Source organism: Ursus americanus, chromosome 26 (genome assembly GCF_024610735.1).
Source record: "Ursus americanus isolate L20-20 chromosome 26, mUrsAme1.1.p, whole genome shotgun sequence".
Taxonomy (NCBI): Eukaryota; Metazoa; Chordata; class Mammalia; order Carnivora; family Ursidae; genus Ursus; species Ursus americanus.
This window is the reverse complement of record NC_142152.1, coordinates 1,383,628-1,410,737: the sequence shown is the minus strand read 5'-3', so window position 1 is coordinate 1,410,737 and position 27,110 is coordinate 1,383,628. Positions and strand designations below refer to the sequence as shown.

Sequence of the window (27,110 nt, the reverse complement as noted above, 5' to 3'; positions counted from 1 at the left end):
CCATTAGCAGTTATTACTATCATCAGTATTATCATCATTTCAAATTCTTGAATTTATAATTAAGTGAGGGGGAGTTCCACATGGAGTGAGCAAATACATTCAAACACAGAAAGCGTTTCTTGGGGAGAGTGTTGAAAAATATTTTGAGCTGTGACATCCTCACTGGCATATGTGTCTAGATCCAATATCCCAAGGCAATGTTTAATTTATGCCCTCCATTTAGATGTATAATTTCCAAAAGCTTTTGAAAAAATCCCCCCCTTTTTTAACTGTATCATCAACCTTGTATGTCTGTGAGTCTTGGGAAGTGATAGAGATGAGAATGAACAAGGGCATAGCTGGGCAGAAACAAGCGCCTCTCTAATTGCCTGGTTAACTCAACACAGAAATTAACGAATTCAAGAAACATTTAATAATCAACTCTGTGCCAGATGTCGTGCTTAGGAAGTGGGGGTGCCACAGGGAGGAGATGCGGCCCGCGCCCTGATGGCGCTCACAGTCCAGGAAGCCGAGAGAAGGGGTGTCCTCCAATCTCAAGTCAGCCCAGAGCAATGGAGACCTGCTTAGGCTCCCCCTGTCGTCAGCATTTGTTCTAAGCCTTCCAGATAAACCGTAATGTGTGAGGACATGATGAATAGGTTGGACTCGTTTCTCCTCTCAGAGATCTTGCTTTTTCAAGAAGGCTGGCTGGTCAAGCAACTTATGTATTCCTTTGCAGGAAATCTGCTTCTCACCAACCACAGAAAAGTCGGAAGTGGGAGCAGAAATGCCCAGCGATGACCCACGTGCCTTCTGCCCTCACAAGAACATGAAGGTTTGTCCCCTGACACAGCAGGCTTCTTGGTGTCTGATCTGAATGCACTGAATGTCAAATTTGGGTGGTGTTTCCCTATTTTTTTCTTTTGAGACATTTCCTACAGAAGGCTTAAACGGATGTTTTCATTTTATTTTGTTTTTAAGTTTCCCCAAATTCTTAGAAGCTTCTGAATGGCTTAAAAGTATTTTTAGATTATGCTAAGAGTGGATCCTAATTTTACACAAAAGAAGCTCTTAAAATTACCTAAAAATCTGATTTTTGTTAATAGAGTCACTTTGGGACTGAACATTTTTAAGATTCCTTTTAGTTTTAAAGAGTCCTAAGATCTACATCATAATCTAAGAGATCTTTATTTACTTTTGAAATTTCATTCGCCATGACCTTCCACACCTGACCTTACTCCACCTCTTTCCTGCAGCCTCTGTGTTATAACAAGCGGCTAACTCCCAAGGAGAGACTTCTGTAGGCTTAGTGTCTAATGGAGTATTACTGTGACTTTTCTTTGAAAACTCATTTTTATTTGTATCAAATCTACTTTCCCATCTATTTGTTTTATAAACTCCAATTTGCTTTTTAAAAGTATGGTGTGGTGGCAAGTCTCAAAGATGAACCCCAATAGACCACGCTTTGCGATTCGCGCCCTATGCAGCCCTCTCTTTCATGGACAGGGACCTGGCCTGTGACTTGCTTTAACCAACTGGATGTGGTGAGAGTGGTGGGGAGCCCATTCTGTTTCGAGGGTTTAAGAGGACTGGCAGGTCTGTTTCCTCCTCTCAGAACATTTGTTGTGGGGAGTCCTGGGCTGACATAAAAGTAAATTCACTACTCTGATGGAGGGACCACTTGGAGAAACCATGTAAAGAGGCTCTGAGACTACAGGGGGAAGGAGTCAGATCCAGCTGCCTCTACGTCCTGGCTGAACCTCCAGATGACTCCAGTCTAGCTGCCATCTGACTTTAACTACATAAAAGATGCCGTGAGAGGCCAACAGAAGAACCACCCAGCTGAGCCCTGCAAGCCACAGAAAAGAGGGACAATCAAATGCCCTAAGTCTGGAGGCAGTTATGCAGCATAGTTAATAATATAGGACAAACCTGTTAACTGTAAGACTCCAAATGAAAAGACAGTGAGTGGGTGTCCTCCAAATAATTCATACAAGTAATCTGAAGAATTTTTACAGGGAAGCGAGCTTTCAATGCACTCAGTTTCTAGGTTAGTGAATAGCATTCAGTTTCTAGGTTAGTGAATAGCATTTTTATTCTCGGTCAAAAAACTCATCAAAAAGTGGGATTCTCTCTGTCCTGGTCCTCACCAGTGCTTGTGGTTTCCTCTCACTTTTTCTCAACTCCTCTGAGTCAGAGCTAGAACTGTCCCAGAGAAGCTGGCCCCGGGCCTCTTGTTCACGGAGCCACGTTTCCATTTTTCCAGTTTTCCGGGGACAGTAGTCATTCCTTGCTTGATGTTCCCCCAAATCTTCATTCTGTGAATTTCCTACAAAAAATTTAAAGTTTAATTAATTTAATTTAATTTAATTAATTTTTTCTCCTAACAGTAAATATATATCATATTATATATGATATATATGTATACATATATATATGAGTTCAACTTTATATATGTATAAAGCTCTGTAAGCATTAAAAATGTTTTTTTTGTTATTTAAAAATTTTTTTAAATCTTCTGAAAGCCACAAGAATAATACAATACATACCTATATATCCCAACTCATTGACAACATTTTGTCACAATATTGCTTTCATTTTATACACGCACACATACACGCATGCTTTTCAGCCGAGCTATTTGAGAATTAGTTGCAGTTACATCCCCCCAAATCCATCACCACAAATCTAACAGCAAGGGCGCTTTTCCACCTTAACTACAATACAACTGTTATACTTAGGAAATTTAACATTGATATATTACTGTTTTCTAATATATGGTCCACTTTCTAATATTCATGCTTGTCCCAGTAATGCTCTTTATAGCTGTTTTTGTTTGCCTGTTTGTGTTTTATCTTTTAGATCCATGATCCAATCTAGGATTACGTATTGCATAATCTTCCCTGTTTCTTTTCTTCTCTTCTTTCTCTCCCTCCTGCCTCCTCCTTCTTTTCTCTCTCCCTCATTCTCATTCTTGATCCCTCCCTTCCTCTTCCTTCAACCTCCCTTCCCTGTCTTCTTCTTTTTCCCTAACACTGACATTCTTAAAGAATCCAGATCGATTGTTTTGCAGAATGGCCCTAAATTTGGGTTTGTCTGTTTCCTTGTGATTAAATTAAGGTGAAGCATTTTTGGCAAGAATATTGCACAGGCGATGTTACCTAGTGCTATTTATTGGACAACTGCTATGTGCTAGGTGCATGATACACGTTTTTCCTGACCTTCACATGCACCCTCACCTCATATAGAATCGCACACGAGGCCGTCTAGAAACACGACTACTGGGCTGCACCCCAGACCTATAGAACTAGGGAGCTCCAAGGGTCATGCATTTTATTTTACTTTCTGTACTTTCTAGAAGAGATTTAGTACTTGATTTTTGGCATAGGATTTTATGTATGGATGTATGTATGTAGCTTTTTATTTAAGCTCTACCTAGTGCCCTTTTAAAATGCACTTCAGGGCGCACCTGCGTGGCTCAGTGGGTTAAGCGTCCAACTCTTGATTTCAGCTCAGGTTATGATCTCGGGGGTGTGGGATCAAGTCCTGAGGCAGGCTCTGTGCTCAGTGGGGAGTCTGCTTGAGATATTCTCTCTCTCTCTCTCTCTCTTCCTCTCTCTCTCTGCTCCCCGCCCCCCTACTCATGTTCTCTCTCTCTTTCTCCCCCTCAAATAAATAAATACATCTTTTAAAAAAATAAAAAGTAAAATGTACTTTAGAACAACAGGTGCTTTATTCAAGCAAGGCTGGCTTCTAAGAAAACAAAAGCAATGACCACTTCTGAGCTAGGAAAATCATCCTGGGCCAAACCCAGAATGTCTCCTCCATCTGGGTGAACCAGCCATAACGTTTGGATGTCCTCTTAAGGATAATTGTTTATCAAATTGTACAGAATATTTTATTTAAGCCCGTGATAGCTGACATTGCATACTGCTTCACGAGGAAGTCAAGCATTTCAATGCCAGCGTTTGTGCCTTGTGATTCATCAGTTTCCTTTCTGCCTCAGTGAGGGGCTACCCTGTTCCCCACCTTGGATGTTATTATAATTATTGCTATTGTCTATACATGTAGTAGTGACAAAGACCATAGTTAATCCATGTCTGTGGCCCCAATCTCTCTCCTGAGCTACAATACACTTTTTTTTTCTGTATATATAATTGGATGCCTCCATTTTTGTCTCCTGGCAACCTGTCAGACTCACCTTCTCTTTCTTTTTCAAACCCACGTCTTCTCCCGTTACCGTAATTCAGCAAATTACCCCACCTTTGCCCCATTGTCTGCCTAGTTCTTCAAGAGGAACCCAAGAAACCTCCTGGTCTTCTTGCTCTCTCCACACACTCACATCTGATCCATCACCAGGTTCTGCCAATTTTAGCTCCTAAATATCTCACATCTGGCTCCTTCTCTTCTGTCACCCTGCTCTCCTGGTCCAAGCACCATCTCTCACTTGCACTTCTGCTATGTCCTTATCACTTGTCTCCCCACATCCTCTTGCATTCTCCTCCCATTCACCCTCCACAGGGTAGACAGAGTGATGCTTAAAAATGTAAGCCTGGTTATGCGGCTCCCCTGACCTTTCGATGGCTTCCTGTTGATCTTAATCTCAAGTTCAAAGTCCTTATTTGACACAACTTGCAAGACCCTGTGTGCTCCGGAGACATCTCTGATGGCTACCTGAATCTTTCTTTCCCACCCCGGGTCTAGAATCTGCCAGGTTCCTTCCCACTCAAGAGCTTTTGCATGTACCGTGACCGTTAACAGTTCTGAATGTGCCAGCACCGTGGTCCTCACACGTACATGGATTCCTATCGCCTTTGTCCAGCTACTTCCTGTCTCAGCCTAAATATCACTCCCTCATGGAAACCTTCTGACTCTCTCGGATTGTGAGGTCTCCCAGTTATACTGTCATCGGACTTCTCCTTGTTTGTTGTATGTACTATCGCAAAGCCAGAAACCACATGTAGGAATAGACGAGTGAACGAGTGAGCCATCAGAGAACTTGGGGAGGCGAGAAGTACTGTGGGACTGGGAAAGACTTCATTCTTTGGGGCCAGGGGGTGTAATCGTCTCTGCTCTGCAAGCGAGCCAAGAACTACTAGAGGCATCATTCAGACTTTGGCAATTTTCTGCTGACTAAGGCAGGAGCTTTGAAACAGAAAGAGAATGTTTGTTCATGGTGGGATCTAATGCAATATTAATAATAGCTATAATCCCACACCACTCTCGAGGTTATGATAATGCAGGCCTAAAGTTAGTGCATGAGGCCAAATTCACATGTTCAATTTTATCCTTGAATATCTCTTAAATCATTCATAAAGTATTATATACATAGTTTTGTATACATAACATTAAAGTTTAAGAACTTCTCAGGTAGATGTCTTTTTACTTGTTACATTTTCATAAATCCCTGCTTGATTCTCTGGGGTTGCTAAACTTAAGGAAAAACAAAAAGAAAAATACGTTTAAAAACCTAAATGGGTTTTGGGTGAGCAGAACAGAGGAGCATGTGTCCAACTTCAAAATTAATTTGGGAAGAGAGAAAAGCAACAGAGGCCAGTGGAGGGAAAATAGGGAGTGATTTTAGGTGGTACACGGATTCTCTAAAGCATTAAAAATGTTTGATGGTTATGTATTTTATAATACATATATGTTTTAGCAAAATGTATCACCATGGCATCAAACCCATAATTTCACAGTTATTTCACAGACAAGGCTAAATTTAAAACATACACACAAAAACCCTCAGGATACTTTAAAGAAAAATACTAAGTAGATAATGGTGCCGGTGGCCTGAGAAGACCAGAATTGTGAAGATGACAGTGTTTTGAAGGTGCTGCTTCCCCTGAAGTAAACGGCTATTTTCACTATAAGACCTCAGTTCTATCTTTCTTCAGTTGTATGTATTTCCATGCATGGGTCTGGCACTTTACATTTAAATGTGCTTTTACACCTATTGGATTAATTTTCCCATAAACCCTACATGGCAGACAAGGCTTTATTCCTATTTTACAGATGTGGAGACTGAGGCTCAGAGAGGTTAAGTAACTAGAGTTAGCTATAACCTCTGTCTATATGTAGAATAAAGCTATCTAGACAAATATATAGCTAACGTTTATTGAGAGGCTACTATGTACGAGGCACCATTCTAGAAACAAAAAGAGGCCCCTGCTCTCAGGGAGTTTATTGAGAAATGTATTGCTTGGGGCTCAAATGAAGAACTTTGATTTCAAATTCACTGCTTTTTCTATCCACTACCTTACACTAGATTATGGTTTCTGGAAAAGGCAGGAGCCACATAAACGTGATAAATCTCATGAAACTGTACACCCAAAGAACAATGTTTGCTTTGTGTAAGTTAGGGACAAGTGAGCCATCATCTACGTTATAAGTAATGTATTGTATGACTTATATGTAATTATTATACAATTATACAAGTCATGAGTAATTCATTGTATAAATAGATACAAAATGTATTTAAAGAGTGTAAATGTAAGATATATGTAAAATTTCATTTTAAAGAGGCAGCCGAAAACAAAGAGTGACTTCTATCTTATAAGAAACCTTTCATTCTCATCCCACCTTCTCAAAGAGGGAACAAGAATGGGCAAATATAACATTAAATAGAGGAGGTGGGTACAGCAGAATTAATGACCAGAACTGGACGAGCAGAGAGCTCCTGTAAATCTATGATCTTGACTTTGCTCTGCTTTTAGGAGAAAGCACAATGAATTGCTTTCAGTAGACAGAGAGAGAAAGCAAAGACGCTACCTGGGAATAAGTAAAACGGAATTATTGCTCAGCACAGGCCTATCTCAGGGGGTGAAACCAGTAGGCTTAGCGGAGGGGCAGCCTGCTCTGGACAGATAAGGTTAGGAGTCACTCCCCTGTGTTTGCAGACTTTGCCAAGGTTGTCCTGGGCAGAGCTCCAAGACCCTGGATTCGTGATGAGGGTGTATGAGGGGGTGGGGGTGGCGGAGTGAGCCTTTGGAGTCAGAGAGACCTGGCCTTGAATCTGGCTCGTCACATGAGAGCTCGCACTGACTCCTTCTGCACAGGCCGTGTGAGGATTAGGGCAGCAGTGCTTGTCGCAGGTGGACGACAGCACCGGCTTTATAGCGAGCACTCAACAAACCTTAACTAGAGGGGCGCCTGGGTGGCGCAGTCAGTTAGGCGTCTGACGCTTGGTTTCGGCTCAGGTCATGATCTCCGGGTGGTGAGATCAAGCCCCACGTCTGGCTCCCCACTCAGCACGGAGTCTGCTTGAGATTCTCTCTCTCCCTCTACCCCTCCCCCCACTCAATGCTCTCTCTCTCTTCCTCTTTCTCTAAAATAAATAAGCAAATAAATTTTTAAACCCTAACTAGAACAAGATGGAGCAGCTTTGAAAAGCCTCAGGAATGCAGAGAAACCCCCTTCTGTGTGCCACCATCCTTCCTGGGCCCCTCCAGATCTGGGGCATCTTCCAAAGATTCTACCAACGTTGGTTTTTCTTGGCTTGCCCTCAAGCAACGACTAAGGATCTAACTTCAGCGGAGACCTTTTTGGGGTTGTTCTGGCAATATGTTTTATTTTTTTAATTAATTAATTAATTAATTAATTATTTTTTAAGATTTTATTTATTTATTTGACAGAGATAGAGACAGCCAGGGAGAGAGGGAGCACAAGCAGGGGGAGTGGGAGAGGAAGAAGCAGGCTCCCAGCGGAGGAGCCTGATGTGGGCCTCGATCCCAGAACGCCGGGATCACGCCCTGAGCCGAAGGCAGACGGGTAGCATAACGACTGTGCCACCCAGGCGCCCCTGGCAATATGTTTTAAATCATAAAAGTTGTTTATCTCTGTGCCTCCTGAGCATACTTCATCCTGGCACCGGGAGTATAGGTTGAATAGATTCCCCAAGTAGTAAGTAGATTTTCAATTATTCTGCCTTTTCTTATTTAATTAACTTATTGATGAAGCATCCTGTCCCTCTGAGCAGGAGCAGCATCTCTTTCAGCTGGCAGCCTTGCATCTGAGAAGCTCCAGATCTCCAGAGACATGGCCAGCATCTCTGTAGATGTCTCAGTGGTCAGTCCCGCTGATGTGGGGATTTGGCTCACAGCATAGCCTGCTGTATGTGGGACCAGTGTTATATATTCAAAGGGTGGCTTTGCCCTGGGTGATATGGACAGAACAAACTTAATGGGGCTGTAACTGGTGAGACCACACAGCACAGAGGGTATGAAGATGATGCCTGTTGGAAATCACTGAGCGGTCTGCCCTGGTTGGAGGCGAAGTTGGGCACAAGAATGGCAGCAGAGACAGCCACAAAGGGAGGCAACCAGTAGATCCTGAAGGCTCAGAGTACCAGGGTAGAGAGTTCATTTTTTAAATTTTTATTTATTTATTGTTTTTTAGAAAGGGGTGGGCCAAGGGAGAGGGAGAATCTAAAGCAGTCTCCATGTCCCGTGGGAGCCCTACATGGGGCTGCATCTCAGGACCCTGAGATCATGACCCGAGCAGAAGTCAAGAGTCAGATGCTTAACAGACCAAGCCACCGAGGCGCCACCAGGGTAAAGAGTTTAGACTGTGTCCTCAGGCAGATGGAGGCTCACTGAAGATTTTTTTCAAAAGATTTTATTTATTTGAGAGAGAGAGAGAGAGAGAGAGAAAGAGAGCATGAGCAGGGGGAGGGGCAGAGGGAGAAGCAGATTCCCCGCTGAGCAGGGATTCCTGACATGGGACTCAATCCCAGGACCCTGGGATCATGACCTGGGCCAAAGGCAGATGCTTAACCCACTGAGCCACCCAGGCACCCCTCACTGAGGATTGTTTTTAAGCAAGAGAATGATATGGTCAGATTGCCATTTTATAAGATTACTTGGCTATTAGCGCTGTGCTTCTGAAACAATCATGCTTCAGAATCACCTTGGCATCTTGATAAAATGCATACCCTGGTTCAGTAGGTCCAGCGTATGGCTTGAAATCCTGCATTTCTAATAAGCTCCCAGGTGATGCGGATGCTGCCGGTCTGTGGCCAATACTTCGATTACCCAGCAGAGCAGGGGTTCTTAAACTTTAGGGGTATCAGAATCACCTAAGGGGGTGTTAAACCCAGATGGCTGGCCTCTGCCCTTACATTTTCTGATTCAGTCACTCTGGCTGGGGCCCAGCCACTCCCCGGGGTGATGCTCGTGCTGGGGGCCTGGGGACTGTAACGAGAACCATCAAGACAGAGGGCTGATGGAGGAAGGGGAAGACTTGAGGAAGGAACACAGTCAGGAGGCTGGAACAATAGCCCTGGTGTGACACGGTGCCCTGCGGGTGGCACTGGGAATGTGGGAAAGGTGAGAGTTTGGTGCCAGGACTTTGTGACTGACCAGCTGCGAGGAGAAGGGCTGGAAAGGCCCCAGGTCTCTGCCTTGAGAGCGTGGAGGCCTCACCCATACCTGCTGGTGCAGCAGGAACAAGCCTGGGGTGGTCCGTGATGTTGGCTTCAGTTTTAGATGGTCCGAATGAGCCTTGGAGGGCTGCCGAGGGGTTGGGGAGGAGGAGGGAGGGTGTCTGCAGATGGCAGCAGACTGGCTGATACCGGTTTGCTACCTAATAGAATCCCCCGTGCTTCATTCTCTTTAACTACAAGTTGAAGCTCTTGGCCCCTTCTCTCCCTGGGGATGGAGCAAGGATGGCGGATGCCCGCGTAGCCCCAGAAACCTCAAAAAAGAGACCCCTTCCTACAGTGTTTGAGTTTCTGTCCTTTCCTCCCAGCTGCCCCAAATTACATGACAGTGTGATCCCTACTTTCCAGGAAGTACAGTATCAGCAGAAACCCAAGGCTACTTGCTGTCCCTCCACCCCCTACCCCCCACCAGAAGTTTATTTGATAAAGTTTTAACAACACTTGAAATATTTTATTTTGCTAAACAAATTTACAGGACTGACCTGGACTTCTTCTGTTCAAGGTCTCATCCGGCAACAAGGTTGGAAGATCCCTGTCATCATTTCTTGGGATGCTTTGAAGGATTTTCTTGGCTTTGTGGTCCCTTGGTTTTTGCTGATTAATTCTTGCCTCCCTGTGAAGACTTTTCTTCTGAAAATGATCAGCTATAATGGATTAGCGTTCTCCCCCTGAGCTCCTGTCACCAGAATAGGTCACCAGATCAGCCACTTCGCAAGTGTGTGCTTATGTGTACTCGGGTCCCCTAACCAGGACACAGTTTTCTTTTTCCTGTTAGAAGGTACAGAAACTTTCTCTAGGCACAGGCTTGTTAGGAGAGAGGAGAGCATGCCCACAGATTCAAAAAGGTTTGGGTTGATTTAAGAGGAGGACTTCTGTAAAAACATTTGTTGGTAGGCCACCAATATACTTGGAATTGCAAAAGGCAGTGACTTTGGCTTAAATACCAGAGTGAGGAATGGAATATGACAAGTACAGCAGACATTATGGTAAAGGGGTTTGTTACAAGAGATGGTTCTTGTAGGATGATCCCATGGGGTGCGTTATAGAGGATGCCTAGTTATCAAAATAAAGACCGACTCACCCCTCTCTGTTTTCCTAAACCAAGACAAGTGATCTAACCTCATTTTCCTGCTAGAGCCAGAATGTCATGCGAGCAATTTGTGAAGGAAAAAAAAAAAAGGAAAGAAAGAAAAAACAGAGAGCCTTGGGACACAGATCCATCCTTGTGACTGAAAACAAAGAAAAGGCTCAACAGGGTCGGTAACAGAAGGGATCCTGCTGATGCTTCCCAGCTCCGGAAGTTGGGGCCCCTAACAAGGACCAAATTTAAAATGCTAAGTAAAGCCTGGGGACGGATGCTAAACCATTCAGGGGCGAGGGCAGTGATTATGTGGAGTAAACGTGGTAAATACGACACTCTTCCCTTTTCTCATACTTACCTCTTGTCTGTTCCGGTTCATTTCCAGCATTTGCATCTTATGTAAATATTGTCTTTTCCCAGGAGTGTACCCTGGAGTTTGCATCTTCTTTTCCAGTTCCTGCTGTGAACAATGACACACTCATTAGAATGGGGTAATTTGTTACTGACTCTGCAATCCACAACTTGCAATTTTTTTTTTGAACAGAGTGAGATCTTAATCAGCCATCAGTTATAATCCGCAGAGCTCTCTTGTGATGTCAAAGATGGATCGTTGTAGTTCCCCCACCCAGTCCTTCGTGTAGCTGTCAGTGAACAGAGATTTGCTGTGTGTATAATGTAGTGTTTAAGGCTCCGGTGGAGTTTTGCAAACCTTAAATGTAACTATGTTTCCACATCTCATTTTGATGAAATATCGCTTACCCTGTCAATAGATGCTTATCGCTATCTCCCCAGAAATGTGTTCTGGTTGGATAATATTGTCTTCTTTCTTCCCACCTCTTCTGCATGGCATTGTCTGGCTATGAGATCAGAGGGGAGCCACTGAATGGCTAAATGGAATCCATTTCTATAGCCTGTACTCCCATATACCAATACGAGCCCTGGTATATTAGAAAGTTGATTATTTGTGACTTTGGTAATCTCCCCTGGTGCATCAGAAACCCAGTGGGACAGTGTAGACAGTAAGGGCACCCAGGGGTGAAAACACCCTTGTCCGTTACTTGCTGTGGCCAGGAGAGGGAAGATGGATATGCAGTCAGATGTGCTCAGTGATACCTTTTTTTGCTGTCTTGTGGACAGGGACTGTGTTGGCTGTTGCGAGCCTCCTGAGGGGATCATCTCTACAGTGCCGTCTGCACTGCAAACCTGGCCTTGACATCTGACCAAATTAGCCATCCGAGCAACAGCACCTAGCCGGCTCCAAAATGAATCAGGGGTGGAAAGGGCAGAAAATCTACTACCTCCCAATTTTCACAGCTACACGAGGAGAGTTTTCTCAGCAGAATCTGATGAATGAATAAAAGGAGAAAGCTCTTCAGAAGCCCTTTTCCAAGGACTCCTTTTTGGTGAGGTGATGGTAAAAGTTAGGAACACCTCATAGAGATAATTTCCCCTAAAAACTGAGAATGAAGAGAAAGTTTCACCTGAGGGGAAGAATAAAAGGAAAGAGTTATGCTAGATTTTGCACAAATTTGAACACTTCTAGAATTACCAATGTCCAAGTAAAATTCCTCTTTCTTATCTGCAACTTCCTGTCTTCACCAGGAAGTGGAGAAGGGCCCAGAGTTTACCTCAGAGACAAGAGTCTTTGCCACTTGGAGGCAGGCCCAGGAGGGAATGGATAGCTTTGGAAGGTCCTAACTCTGAACGACTTCCTGGTTTGATTTGTCTTTGAGGTCTTCTGTGCAGGAGTGTATGTAATGGAGAGCCCCCACCTCCCCCGCCCCCTCCAGTGAGCGCTGCAGTTCACCTTTGCTCTGTGAGTTGTTCTGGCTTCGTGCTGGCTCAGGAGCGTTTCAGAAGTAATTACTCGTGGCAGGTCAATGGGTTCAAGCTTCTAGAAGTCCAACATTTAGAACATTCAGCATTCCTCATGCCATGAGATGATGAAACATAAAAGCCAGACATTAAACTATCTTAACACTTTGCAAAAGCAGCACTTACTCCTGAGAGCACGTAGGGAAGGCGATTTCAACAGGATTACGGTTGTATCCGTGCAAAAGACTTTTCAACTTATCTGGGTTCTTTATTGTTCTATTGCCCTGCTGCCAGTGACTTACTGATCTAAATATTGGTCAGAGAGTCAAAACGCTAAGAACCTTTTTCTGTCTGCATCGAGGGACCAAGTTCAAAGTTATCAAGCAACATGGGTCTTGGAGTCTTACAGATGAAAGAGGCACAGGAATTTGTTTTATTCATTCCTTAACCACCCAGCTGAACTCTTCCAGTGCTTAGGGACGTGACCTGTATTTAAGATCTCCAGAGAAGCTCCCTCAGCCTCCCTCCAGAATAATCACTGGCAGCCACGAGGCACATTTAAAATGAAAGTGCAGCTTACAATCTTAGACTTACGAGTCTTAGACTTATGAATCTTAGACATGGGATTTTTTTTTCTAGAAGGGGCTTGTCTTTATGGGGAGATCATGTTGGAGTTTCAAGGGGTCACTAAGCCTGGGAAGCCAGTGATGAACCGGTGGACCTGCCTTCAGCCCTACTTGCCTCGGATGACTTAATGCTCTGGAAGTGGTTGAGCAGGCCTGGGAGACAAAGGTGGGTGTCTCCACACTGACGTGTGGGCAGGGACCTCGGAGGGCTGTAGAATTTATTTATTTACTCAGCAAGTACATACTGAACAAACTAGTGTGTGCCAGGCACAGAAGTGCGATGGACAACAAACACAGCATGGTCCCTATGGAGCTTACAATCTGTGGGGGAACAAATACATTTTGCTTGTATGATTATTCACTAACAATCATGAACTGTGATCAGAGCTATGGGGCTATGACGATAGACAACTAGAGGACTCCACCTGGGAAATGGGGGGTGCTATGAGCTGAATTGTGCCCCCCACCCCAATTCATATGTTGAGGTCTTAACCACCAACATCTCAGAATGTGACCTTATTTGGAAATAGGGTGCTTGCAGGTGTAATTAGTTAAGATGAGGTCATACTGGAGCAGGGTGACCCTTCATCCAATATGTCTGGTGTCCTCATTAAAAAAGAAATTTGGGGGCACCTGGGTGGCACAGCGGTTGAGTGTCTGCCTTCGGCTCAGGGCGTGATCCCGGCGTTATGGGATCGAGCCCCACATCAGGCGCCTCCGCTATGAGCCTGCTTCTTCCTCTCCCACTCCCCCTGCTTGTGTTCCCTCTCTCGCTGGCTGTCTCTATCTCTGTCAAATAAATAAATAAAATCTTAAAAAAAAAAAGAAATTTGGACATACACCCACATGCATGAAGGGACAGCGCCATGTGAAGATGAAGGTGGAGATCGGCATGATGCTTCTACAAGCCAAGGAGTGGCAAAGATGGCTAGGAAACCACCAGAAGTAAAGAGAGAGACACATGGAACAGATTCTTCCTTTCAGCTCTCAAAAGGAACCAGCCCTGCACACATCCTGATCGTGGACTTCCTGCACCTAGAACTGTGATTAATGCATTTCTATTGTGTTAATCCCCACAGTTTGTTGTACTTTGTTACAGCAGCCCTAGAAAATTAATGCAAGGTGGGGAGGAGTAAGGGGGCAGTCCAAGAAAGTTTCCTGGGGCAGTAATTTTTAGCAGAAGTTGGACATCTAGGAAATTTTAGGGAACTAAGGTGTTCCAGGTAGGGGGAACAACATACACAATAACCCTAAGGTAGGAAAGAGCAGGATATGTTGAGGAAACTACAGGAAGTCAGTTGACTACAGTTCCGAGTGAGGGGAAGAACTGCTCAAATGAGGCTGGAGAGGTGGTAGGCAGGGGCCAGGTCTTGCAGTGCCCAATGGAGCATTCAAAAAATCTAAACATTCTTAAGAGCAATGGGAAGCCACTGACATATATCAAGCAAAGTAGTGACATGATTACATTTGCTTTTAAAAAATGATCACTCTAGCTGCACTGTGTAAACTAGAGAAGAGCAATCACAGACGCAGGAAAGGCAGTTAGGAAGACAACGGTGATGGGCTTGGGGCTCATGGAGGGACATCGATGGGCTCTACAAATAGTTAAAACTGCCCAAACAAGATTTGTTATAGTTGCTGAGGAAGAGTGAAGGGTCCAAATGGCCTCCAAATACAAAAGATGGATGGTGTTATCATTCACTGAGATGGGAACCCTAGGGAAGACAAGGTGTGAATGGGATATAACAGGAGGATACAAATTCAGTTAGAGCAGGTTGAGTTTGAGGTGCCTTTGAGGCATACCAGTGTAGATGTTGAGTAGATAATGAGCTATACGAGCGTGGAGCTCACAGGGGAGGTCTGTGCTAGAGCTGCATATTTGGGGATCATCCCCGGGTAGAGAATACTTGAAACCATAATCATGGATAAGACCATCTTGACCGTAAGGTCAAGAGTGAGAAGAGCAGAGCCAAGGACTGAAGACTGGAGGAGCTCCAACACTGAGAAGCTAGTGGATGGGGACAAGCTGGCCAAGGACATGGAGGAGAGATGGCTCGAGAAGTAGGAGAAAAACGAGGACACCATATTGCGGCAGTGTGAGCACCACTCCCACCTTAGTCCAACACGAAAGGCAAACGATGACTTAGTTTGACATTATTTTTCATTTTAGTCTGATTGGTCGCATTATCAAGGGGTAGACCTGGAAGCCAGCTTGGCTGTCAAGGTGACCAGAGTGGAAAGAGTGGGGGAGGCTGGAAATGGATGCTGAGCAGCCAGCATTCATGGCCAGCATGACCTGTGCCTCCTGCTACTTCTCTGTAGAACAATTTCCTGGTTTCTGGGCTGGGCCTGAGCTGTTCTGGGGTAAACAGCCTGCACTCCTTTCTGCCGGCACAGCCCAAACTCACCTGGCAAGGAAGAAAACGAGGGCAAAGGATTTGGCGACAGGGAGGAGAGACAAAGGGCAAGAGCTCATCTTTAGGTTAGACATGTGCCTGTGCCACACAATTTGCATTTGTGGTAGGAAGTGGCTCCCTGTTCCATTCTCACCTTGGTGGAGTAAGTGGGGGTTTTAACATAAGAACTGCGCAAGGGTGTAATGAGAGTCTGCTTCTCTGTTTCTCTCTTGGCCTCTTGCCCTGCTCATTCTTTCTCTCTCTCTCTCAAATAAATAAATAAGTTTTAAATTTTCTCCATATATTTTCATAGCTTGGGAGTTAATTTCTTTTTAGTGCTGAATAATATTCCATTTTATGGCTGTACCACGGTTTCTTCATCCATTCATCTCCTAAGGACATCTTGGTTACATCCACATTTTGGAAATTGTGACTAAAGCGGCCATACACATCCCTGTGCAGGTTTTTGTGTGGACATCAGTTTTCAATTCATTTGGGCAAATACTAAGGCTCGGAATTGCTGGACTGTGTGGGAAGAGGATGTTTAGTTTTATAAGTTCTTGTTGCTCCCCATGCTTGACAGCGTTTGGTGTTGTCAGTGTTTTGGATTTTGGTTATTCTAATATGTGTATAGTGGTATCTCATTGTGGCTTTAATTTCCATTTCCCTGATGACATGGTGTTGAACATATTTTCATATGCCTACTTGCCCTCTTTTATCCTCTCTACTTGCCTTCTTATTCTCTTGACAATGTCAAGAGCAGAGCAGAAGGTTTGAATTTCAATGAAGTTCAGCTTCTCAGTTGTTTCTTTGGAATATATCTCCAGGGGATTCTGATGATTTTCTAGGTTGGGGTCCACTGGCTCCCGTACCGCCTCAAGTGAATAAAGGGACTACAGCAGAGTAGACCACAGAGGATTGTTTGTGATGCATTATTGAAAAATTGAGTCTGAAGACTCCAGCTATTTAAATATTTTCAGCTATTTAAAATAACCTATCCATAAATTCTTAGGGCCAGCTTTTTCTTCGAAAATGTAAGTATATATTCTTCTATTTTCAGCCTCATTTTGTTTAAACCCATAATTCTGATAAGAGTTAAAGGCTGTCTTTAAGAACTCTCTCCAGGCAATCACTTTCTTCCTGGCCTTTGAAAAGAACTGAAGCGTCACACTCTTCCTCCACAAAGGGCACTAGATGGCAGCAACCAACACTGCAAATAGGATCCCTCCCACAAGTATTTGCGCTTGGCCTGAGAAGCACTGCAGAAAAAAATTGTTGGAAAATTGGCTTCTCTAGACAAACCAGTCAAATGAAATTGCCCCAGAATTCTGAGTTCATATCAATGTTCCTTTTCCCTGCTTGGGAAGCAAACTGCCTCACTTCATCATCTTCACAGAGAATACAAGGAAAGGAATTACTGGAGAATTGGTATGGTAGAATGAAACTTTCTTTTTTTTTTTTAATCTCATGTTATAAAAAATGTATTATCTGTCTAAGGGTTTCTAGGTTATTTGGTTTCTCAAGTGAAACAAATGGTCAGGCGAATCAGTTGAAGTGTCAGCTGGGAAACTCCGAAATGGAGATTAAATCCAGCAGAAGTCACTGAGCTTGGTGACATACTAACCTGAGATGGTTGCATCTGTGTAGTAACAGGAAGAAAAAGTTGGGCAGGAGAAGCTCAAAGAAACTGTAAAATTTGTTTGGCACCAAGACTTAAGAATGTATGTCCTTTAAGGTTCTCAGAAGAAGGTAAAGGTGTCCAGGGCAGCCTTGAAGCAAGAAATCATGAGCCCAAGGAGGAATGTCTGGTCAAGACATTGCAACGAGTTCACATATCAATAACTTTCTTTGTCCCAAACATCTAGCAATGGAAAATAAAACATAAAGCCAAAAAGATGTGGCTGGGCTTGAATACAAGATATATATCTCCAGGGCCCAGAAAACAAACCGAAATACATACCTAGAGGAGGCTGATCCATAAGGTGTTTGGGGCTCCTGATGGCTGTGAGTTATTTCTAGAGATTAAAGGGGACCTAAAAATGCTCCATGTAAGATGGCAAACTAGAGCCAGGATCACAGCTTGACATCAAGGGCTGCGTTGTTCTCTATGCTTCTACCCAGTACAAGAGAGCTGCATCACAATGTAAGTTGGAAGATTTGTTTTCCAAGTGTTATCAAAACATTGAACGTGAAGAATATTAAGTAGCCATGAAAAAGGATGAGATCTTGCCATTTGCTCCAACGTAGATGGACCTAGAGAGTATAGTGTCAAGTGAAATAAGCCAGACTGAGAAAGCAAATACCATGATTTCACTCAAGATATTCCTAACAGGAGGGAAAACCCCCCATAATGTTATTTTGATGGTCAACATTGATTTGCCTAGGCTACAACTCCAAGTTATTCAAACACTAACCTAGGTGTTGCTGTGACATTATTTTGTAGAGATGATTAAAGTCCATAAGCATATGACTTTTATTTTTAAAGATTTTATCTATTTTGAGAGAAAGAGAGATTGTGAAAGCAGGGGGAGGGGCAGAGACAGAGGGAGAGAGAAAACCTCAAGAGGACTCCATGCTGAGTGTGGAGCCTGATTCCGGGCTCGATCTCAGGACCCTGAGGTCACTATCCAAGTCAAAATCAAGAGTTGGACACTTAACTGATTGGGCCACCTGGGTGCCCCCATAATCATTTGACTTTAAGTAAGGAAGATTATTTTAGGTAATCTGGGTGGGCCTGATTCAATCAGTTGAAAGGTCTTAAGAGCAAAGCTGAGGCTTCCCTGAAGAATAGAAATTCTACTTATGGACAACAGCTTCAGCTCAGGCCCTGCATTTGCAGCCTGACCTCCCCGATGGCCTGCCCTATGGATTTCAGACTTGCCCTGCCAGTCTCCACAATCAGGTAAGCCAATTCCTTGCAATATATATATATATATATAAAATCTTCTACTGGTTTTGTTTCTCTGGTTGAACGCTGACTGATATAGGTACCTAGAAACAAACCTAAAAAAAAAACCAAAACCTCACACAAAACCCCCATGGAGAAATTATGAAACATTATTAAAAGATCTAAAAGAAATATCAGAGTAAATGGGGATTTATGCAATGTGTGTGGTTTAGAAGACTCAGTATTGTGGTCAATTTTTCCCCAATTAATCTATGAATGCATTTCAATCAAAACGTTAGCAAGGTTTTTAATGGACTTGATAAAAAGCTCCAAACTTCCCATGGAATAGCAAGCACCATAAATAATAACGATAATTCTGAAAAGGACTTGCTGTATTAGATATTAAGACTTAAAGATAAGTAATTAAGACAGTGCAGAATTCCTATGGAGATACACAAATAGGCCAATGCAACAGAAGAGAGCCTGAAAACAGACTCATGAAGCTCTGGAAACTGACTATAGGGCAGAAGTAGCTTTTTAAGTGAATGGTCAAAGAAGGATGACTCCATAAAGAGTGTTGGGACAATAGAATATTCAAATGAAAAAAAAAAGTAAAATTAAATTCCAAATTCACATCTGCACACAAATGAATTTCAGACAGATTAAGACCTAAATGTGAAATGGTAAATATCATAAATTTCACAAAGAAATAAAGAAGAGAAGCACCTGGGTGGCTCAGTTGGTTAAGCGTCTGCTTTCAGCTCAGGTCATGGTCCCCGGGTCCTGGGGTCAAGCCCCGAGTCAGGCTCCCTGCTCAGTGGGGAGTCTGTTTCTCCCTCTGCTCCTCCGCATGCTTATGCTCGCTCTCTCTTACTCTCAATCTCTCAAATAAATAAAAAAAATCTTAAAAAAAGAAAAAAAAAGTATATCTTTATGAACTCGAGAGAAACAAAACTTTCTTAGACAAAATGCAAGAAATACAAAACATTGGGGCTCCAGGGTGGCTTAGTCGTTAAGTGTCTGCCTTCGGCTCAGGGCGTGATCCCAGGGTCCTGGGATCGAGCCCCGTATTGGGCTTCCTCCTCCACTGGGAGCCTGCTTCTCCCTCTCCCCCTCCCCCTGCTTGTGTTCCCTCTCTCACTGGCTGTCTCTCCCTCTGTCAAATAAATAATCTTAAAAAATCTTAAAAAAAAAAAGAAATACAAAACATAAAGACTAAGATTGAAAAATTTGACATTTAAAGTGGAAAACTTTGTACACACACACACACACACACGCAAAATGAAAAGGCAAACCATAGATGGAGAAAAGATATTTGTAATACATGTAAGTAACAAAGAGCTAGATCTAAGATATATAAAGCACTCTCACAAATCACAAACAGATAATCGAAAATGGGCAAAGAGTTAGAAAAGGCAAGGAAAGGAAATACATTTGTGACTAATTATGTAATACCGAAAACAGCACAATGAAACCATCCAGGTCGGAACTGCCCTCCTTATCTCCCACCAGCAGGGCTTATACTCATCTTTCCCCCTTTGCATTCATTCATTCAACATTTATTCACCTCATATTTATCGATCACCTATTATGTGCCAGATACTGTTCTAGACACTTAGATACATTAGTGAAGACAACAGACAAAAATCTCTGCCTGTGGGAAAGATAATATTCTAGCACTGGCGGGGAGGTGATGAACAAAATACACAGTGAACATAATAGAAGTAAATTGCTTGGTGTGTTAGAAGTCAGTGTTCTGAGGAAAAGAAAAGATAGTGGCAGTTCATGGGGAACCAGGAGTGTCAGGGTAAGGGTTGCAACTGTCATGAGGTTATTGTGATAAGCCTGTAGGACAGTGAGATTTAAGCAAATCTTGGGAGATGAAAGAGGGAGTCACCCGAGGAAATCATATTACATTGGAGCCCTGGGGGTGGGGGCGGTTGACCATCTCCGCCTTAGGTGGGACCAGAGATGGTTGGATGAGAAGGTGAATCAGGCCAGGAGGGACAGTGGTGATCAACTTTTCAACACGAGATGAGCACATTGGATTCAGAGTTTCCTGGCAGAGGCTCTCAGAATTCAGCAGCCCTGAGCTGGAGAACTTTAGTTCATGACCTGCTCTTTACTTGAGGAGTAGATGTTTAGGAAGTGGAGGGTGCCAAACGTGCAACTCAAATTATTTAGGATGCAATTAGATTTGGTTTAATAATTAAAAATACTTTTAGAATTTTCTCTGGCAGAGATTAGGCTATTAATTAGCATGTCATGGGAACCCAGCATTTATTATTCTCTCAAAAACCCATTTGTGGTGGAAAATGTGCTGAGCCTCATTTGTGAAGATAATTATAGTTGATATCTTTGTGAGTGTCTGCCAAGTTCCCAGTGATTTCCCTCTTCTCTGGGAGCTGCTTCCAGAATTTATCAGGGTGGGGGAGGGGGGCTTCTCTGCCCACATTTCTGCATGAGCATATCCTCTGGTCATAGCTTATTGGAACAGAACTGGAATCATGAGCAAAGCTGAGCCAATAAGATCTTTCCTCCCAGGAATTTCGAATTGGAGCCAAGAGAGCCAGGCTAATCTGTGTGTTTGACTGAAACTATAAAATGCAAATTCAGGAATTGAGGGTGGCCATATGTCACCAAGTGGTCTTGAGGAGCAGAGAAAGTCAATTTGTAGGAAGAATAAAGCAAATGCACAGAGAAGAGTTAGGGGAGACACACAGAGTTGTGTCTTTTGGGTTCCAAGGCAAAGCTGTTACCTGAAGCCCAACTGCCTCCCAGAATTTGGGTTCAACAAACACTCCTGTGTCTTCATAATTCATGACATGGGCATCTAGTCCATTAGACATACAATTCTGGGATGCTACAGGTCTGCAATAGCAGGGAGAAGGCATTTTGATTTTCGTTCCCACCAGGAAGAATGGGGCTCCTTGTCATTCATTCACCATTCATTCATAAGCTTTTTTGGGGGGGTGCATATTAAGTGTTAGTGACTGAAGATAGAAGATGGAATAAGACATAGTCTTTGCACTCAAATAATTCATTTGTCTTGATTTTTAAGGTGGTTGGCTGGGATGTGGGGATACAGTCTTTGGTTCTGAAACACGAAAGTTCTCCTTTTGAGCTTGAATTGATTTGAGAATCAAAGCCTAACTTCATCTGCTTTAGGATTGGTAGGTATAAAAAGTACGCTGTGAACTACAAACTGCTACCCAAATACTCGTCACTGGTTATAGCAACATCTCCTGCTCACTGCCTCCGCAGAAACACGTATTAAGCACCCTCCTTTGAAGAGGTACTTTGATTTAGGAATACAACGTAAGTTTTTAAATTGTCCAGTTTAGCTGGAGATTTGCTCAAAAGTTTTAAATTACATACCAATTTGATGTAATTATACTTTATTTTTATTTACATAAAAATGTTTTGAGGTTTCCAATATTTTGGGAAAAATGCTTTTTTTGTGAACAAAAGATATTATCACTTCAAACAATGATTGGTGAGCTTCTGGAGAAAACAGGTAAATAAAAACCAACTGAAACAGAAATAATCCCCAACGAATGAGCTCAGATACCTCTGGGATTTGTTCAGACGTCTGGGTGAATTGTGTAGCAGGTGGGATTTGTTTCCAATTCCTTTTTCTTTTTCTTTCTTTCTTTCTTTTTTTTTCCAATTCCTTTTTTCAAATGTCAGTGATAGATCCTGCTCACAGGGGAGCCCAAGCAACCCCTTCTCTTAGCTGATGCTCATTTTCAAGGACCCACTCAGCTCTCTTTCCCCTTCTAGGATGAGAGTTCTTAGAATTTATAGTTCTCTAGAGGGAATTCATTAAATATTTATTAAGGTGAATGCATTAAAGCTCTTGCTTTGCTGCCTTGGAATCCAATGTCCTCAATTTCAGCAACCAGTTAACATTTAGAACGATAGAAGGTTAGGGATAGAAGGTCTGTAGAGATCAATGATGCTGATGGTTAAGGGCATGGGCTTTGGAGACCTGGTTGATATCTGACCTCCACTGTCCTTGGACAAGTTACTTAATTCTCTAAACCACATGTATTAAGCAAAGATAATACCTCCTTTCTCTTAGAGGTGTATAAAGATTAAATGACTGACATTGATCAAGTTGCGCCGAGTGTATCTGACTTGAAGTAGGTGCTAATTAAATAGTCCTAGCCGTAACGATTGTTATTATTGTTTGTTACAAGTGATTTCTCCGTAGTCTTCTAGCTCATCAGTGCCAAATGCAGGTCTTTTGAATCACATCGTGCCTGTGTCTTTGATACTATATGTTCCCTCCTCTTGGTGGTGGTCTTAAAAATGAAATCATTACAACAGGAAATCCTAAAGAAATACGGTCTTTGCAACTGACAACATTCTCTTTAACAACATTCTCATTCTTATTAATTTAGTCATTTTCAATATCCCTCCTTTATGATTAGAGTTAAATAGGATGTTACCATGAAATCCAAGAAATTCCTTATGAAGCCTTTTAAATTCATCTTACTTGAAGCCTTCGGGGTGGATGCCTTTTAATAATACTTGTTTCTCCGTGTTCCAGTGGGATGTCAAAATACATGGCCCTGGACACTTGAAGGATTGGGAGAGAAATAAAAGCAAACCATAAACAAATTGACTATTAAATTAGGCTAATCATTAGACTTCGTTAATACAATTTGGTACCTTTTTAGTTATATATGTCCAACCTGTATGCTAAATGTGAAGATGAAACACATAAGGCAGAGGTCCTACATGAATGCAAATGATAAAATATTAGCCTAGACTCAGGATTTAATTTCTGCTTCCCTCATTTCTTCTCTGGATTTTTATTGGATGGAATTTATATTGGATTTATGTTATAATGGATTGGAAAAGTCAATACTGTATTGACTACAAATATTGTTCGAACATAGAATTTGGTCTGGAAAATGGAAACTTTTTCATTTGTTTTAATTTCATGAAATCTCTCCAAAATGAATTGAGGAAGTCAGAAAAAATATATCTTTAAGAAGTGAAAATAAATTCTCTTTTTGGATGAAATAGATGGATGGTGGATAGATAGATGGGTGGGTATTAGATAGAGAGATGATAAATGGAGCATGAGTTTGTGATTGGAGTATGCGAACTTTAGCATTGTATGTTCCCAATTAAATAGTTCCCCCAACTTGGGAAAGAAATTCCCACAAATTGTCCTATAATACAACTTATCAGTAGTCTTTCCTGATGAAGAGAGCCAGGGCTACAGAACTAAGCCTTGTTAGGAAACAGAGCTAGGACTCGAGAGGTCCATTATGGGTTTTATTTTTTAGCTTGATTACTCTGGGGCCTTAGGACTGCTACCACGATCAATGCTGCATGAAGAAAATTTTGTCTTTTCCTCTTAGTAATCTGGAAGCATTCTAATTTCTAGATTGTTGCATAGACTATCCTACAGTTTCACTTTGCATTCTAAATGGAAAAATCCCTGCGTAATTATGTGTTTCTATCCTTACAACATTTGAATGACCACCTTAAAAACTTCACCATGTCTGTATTTTCTTTCAAAAGATTGCTGGCTTATTGAACAAGACAGAAACAACAGCAATGAAAACAAAAAAACATTTTTGATTAAAAAATGTAAGTATTTCTGGCAATATTTTTTTCAGCAGCCTGACTACTCCTTATTTTTATACTATGATTTGAGTGATAACACCTCATTATTTAATTCAATTCATCCCAAATTGTAGAGGCCGTGTCAGGCAGCTCTATTTTTACCCTTGATTTATAGGTGAAGGAAACCGATGCAGCAATTTTCCCAGACTCATACAATCTGGCATTTGGTGGGGCTGAGTTAGAGTATGGGTCTGGTAAAATTAGTGGTCAGAATGTTCACCATTCCTTTGTTATTTTTAATGTGATTTTGTCATTTCAAAAATAAGAATATTTTCCACGTGGGACTCTAATGCATTAGAATCAGTCTTCTCTGTTCAGTTACCAGAATCTTAAAACTCTGGATCCAGGGTTTGGATAAAAAAGGAACTCTTCCATGAAACTAGAGGAAAATTCCCATTCACGTGCTCAGGACGTCGGAGACATAGAAATAGGCCAGGTACCCAGTCAGTGTTGTCTGTTCTACAGAAAATAGCCCTGAGAATCAGTCTGGGTGAGATCCACCCGATACTGAAAGAGAGTATGATGCTTTCTGGCCAAGTGGACCAGTAATGGGAACTTATCTGTGTTATTGATCCAGAATATAAGAAAAAAATTACATAGATATACACATAGGTATGCGTTATATACGTGTATTTCTCTTCCCAAGTTAGAATCACTGTTTAATTATCGTTCTGGTTGTCATAAAAATTTTACATGTCTTACAAAATATCCCAGGATGATTTATAGCCACTTCAGACTCAGAGCTTCCAGTCATAATGGGGGGAAATTCTCTGAGTTCTGCAGATGACAGAACTTAGTTCATATTCCGTGTGAAGAATGTGGGGCTGGGGAGGGGGTGACTCATCCTCTCATCTGTAGGGCAATAAATCAATTCTGTTTGGGGTGGTTTCCAAATGCACATTAGGACGAATTCACTCCTAAAGTGTTGCTTTCCGAACAACAAAGCCTGATGCACTAAGTGGTACTGGAGAGAATGATTCAGATTTAGAATCCAACTGAAACATGTGGTGGTCATAATTTATCACATCTTATCTATATAATTTTAATCATCTGGCAAAGCTAGGTATACACATTGAAAGGACTGTAAACTAAGCTGAAACAAAATGATTTTTTTCCTTCTCGTGTGGAATGGTAAAAAGCCCTGGGCGCACACACCCATTCCAAAGTACTCGGAATACTTGACCAACATGCACCCTTGAGCTGAAAGATGTCCCCTTACATTTCAGCAGTTTGGAAACTTTCTGATATGATTATAAAGATAGACAGTCAATACCTCTGACAGATAGTCAAGCTTCCCTTGGCCCAAATCCACAGCCTCACGATGGCTGTTCCCCGTACCTGCACAGTATCTTCCACACCAGGTCTCTCGGAGAGGGGGCAGCTGCCCTTCCAAAGCTTTATTCCGGTCCTGCAGCCTTGCCAGCAGATAGGAACTCTTTTCTTCCAGATTCCGATTGAACGCAGAGTCCACAGGGCAGGCCGAGGGAGTCTCTTCCTCTTTGTTTTGCAAAGGTGCGACTTTGGTCACCCGAGGGTGAGCCTTAGAATGGCTTAGGCCCATTTCACGGCAACGATGCTCAAAGCACAACCGTGAGGGAAGTGGTTGGGGGCCTTGAACTTTGCTTGTCCTAATTAAGAGACGTCGGAATTTTACCTCAGCCCCACAAAGCACTTCATGGCATCTTTCTGGCTTTCTTTCACCACACAGTAAACCCTCTGGCCCCTGCCTGGGAGGCTGGTTTCTATGGAGATGTCCCTTCACTCCTACTCTGCCATTTCAGACCCAAAGAATCCAGTTAAACATTGACTTGGTTATGCCACTTTCTGAAAGGCTCAGTGGTAGGAACAGAAACCACTGTTGATCATTAAACAAATCTCTAACACCAGGAAGGCCATTAAGAGGGACAGAGAGCAGAGGTTTAAAGAAGTCTTAAACTTGACCCTTTTATTGCGTGTACCCTTCAATACCATCTTTGAGAGCTACCGACTGAGAAGAGCCCAATCACCTTCAGAAACAAGGGGATGCATGCTAATCATCACCTGTTAATCTTTAATTTTAATTGAAGAATATCTTTTCCAAATAGGATAGGTAACAGCAGGATGGCTAAAATAATTCTGTTTCTCTTTCAATACCTTGAATTGCCTTTGAAAGGGATTGATACATTACAGGAGGAAAAGTAGACAATAGAATTTTTTTCCTGGGGACAAGGGAACAAACTTTTTCTCCTTCTTTTTTTGAAATATAGTTAAGATACAATTTTATATTGGATTCAGGTGTACAACAGTGATTCGATGATTCTGTACATTACACTATCCTCACCATGGTAAGCGTAGTTACCATCTGTCACCATACAAGGTTCCTACAAACTTACTGACTGTATTCCCTATGCTGTACTTTTCATCCCCGTGACTTACTGATTTTGTTTCTGGAAGTTTGTACCTCTTAATCCCCTTCGCCTATTTCACTCATTCCCCCACCCCTCTCTCCTTCAGCAAGCACCAGTTTGTTCTCTGTATTTATGATTCTGGTTTTGTTTTTTGTTTGTTTGTTCATTTGTTCTGTTTTCTAGGTTCTGCATATAAGTGAAATCACATGGTATTTGTCTTTCTCTGTCTGCTTATTTCTCTTAGCATAATGGCAAGGTCTGATTCTCTTTTATGGTTAATATTCCATTGTGTGTGCGTGCGTGTGTGTGTGTGTGTGTGTGTGTGTGTGTGTGTACCTCCTTTATCCATTCATCTATTGATGGACACTCGGCGGCTGCTTCCAAATCTTGGCTATTGTAAATAATGCTGCAATAAAATAGGGGTGCATGTATCTTTTCGAATTAGTGTTTTCTCTTTCTTTGAGTAAATACCCAGGGGACAAACTTATTGAATAGATGGTTCAAATAAACCTTGAGTTTTCAAAGATAGTTTGTTAATAATGCTTTAAAAAATAGACCAAAAAGACTGGAAGAAAAGGTGCTGAAATGTTAAGTAGTGACTTTTGAATGGGATTATGGGCGATTTTTATTTTATTTTTCATACTTAGAAACAAAACTCACTTTCAAGTATTAATTGTTCATGATCACATATTACTTCTGTTTTCCTCATTTCCCTGCAGAGAGGTTCAGAGAAATATATTTTTTATTTTCTCAAAATCTATTTGCTAAGAGTCTGACATGAATTTAGAAAGTCTCACTAGCCAATAGAGTTCACCTAAAAAGATATCTGAGTTTAATTTTTTCCTACTTACTCCCTT

The 27,110-nt window shown here is 42.2% G+C and overlaps 1 protein-coding gene across 7 annotated transcripts; it reads right to left on the bottom strand.

Annotated features, from left to right (window-relative positions):
* Positions 1 to 389: 389 nt before the first annotated feature.
* CCDC198 (coiled-coil domain containing 198) lies at positions 390 to 25,647 on the bottom strand. Of its 7 annotated transcripts, none has more exons than XM_045810413.2 (6): positions 25,205 to 25,641; positions 22,722 to 22,804; positions 12,304 to 12,390; positions 10,855 to 10,956; positions 9,898 to 10,045; positions 390 to 2,308 (listed from the first exon to the last, which is right to left on the bottom strand). In XM_045810413.2, the coding sequence occupies exons 1-6, from the start codon at positions 25,425 to 25,427 to the stop codon at positions 2,073 to 2,075; spliced, it is 879 nt and encodes a 292-aa protein (XP_045666369.1). In that variant the 5' UTR covers positions 25,428 to 25,641; the 3' UTR covers positions 390 to 2,072. The 7 variants fall into 7 exon arrangements, with proteins under 7 accessions (XP_045666369.1, XP_045666372.1, XP_045666367.2 ...); XM_045810416.2 differs by having other exon boundaries at positions 10,855 to 10,953; XM_045810411.2 differs by lacking the exon at positions 390 to 2,308 and adding an exon at positions 2,357 to 9,485 and having other exon boundaries at positions 25,205 to 25,647.
* Positions 25,648 to 27,110: the final 1,463 nt, after the last annotated feature.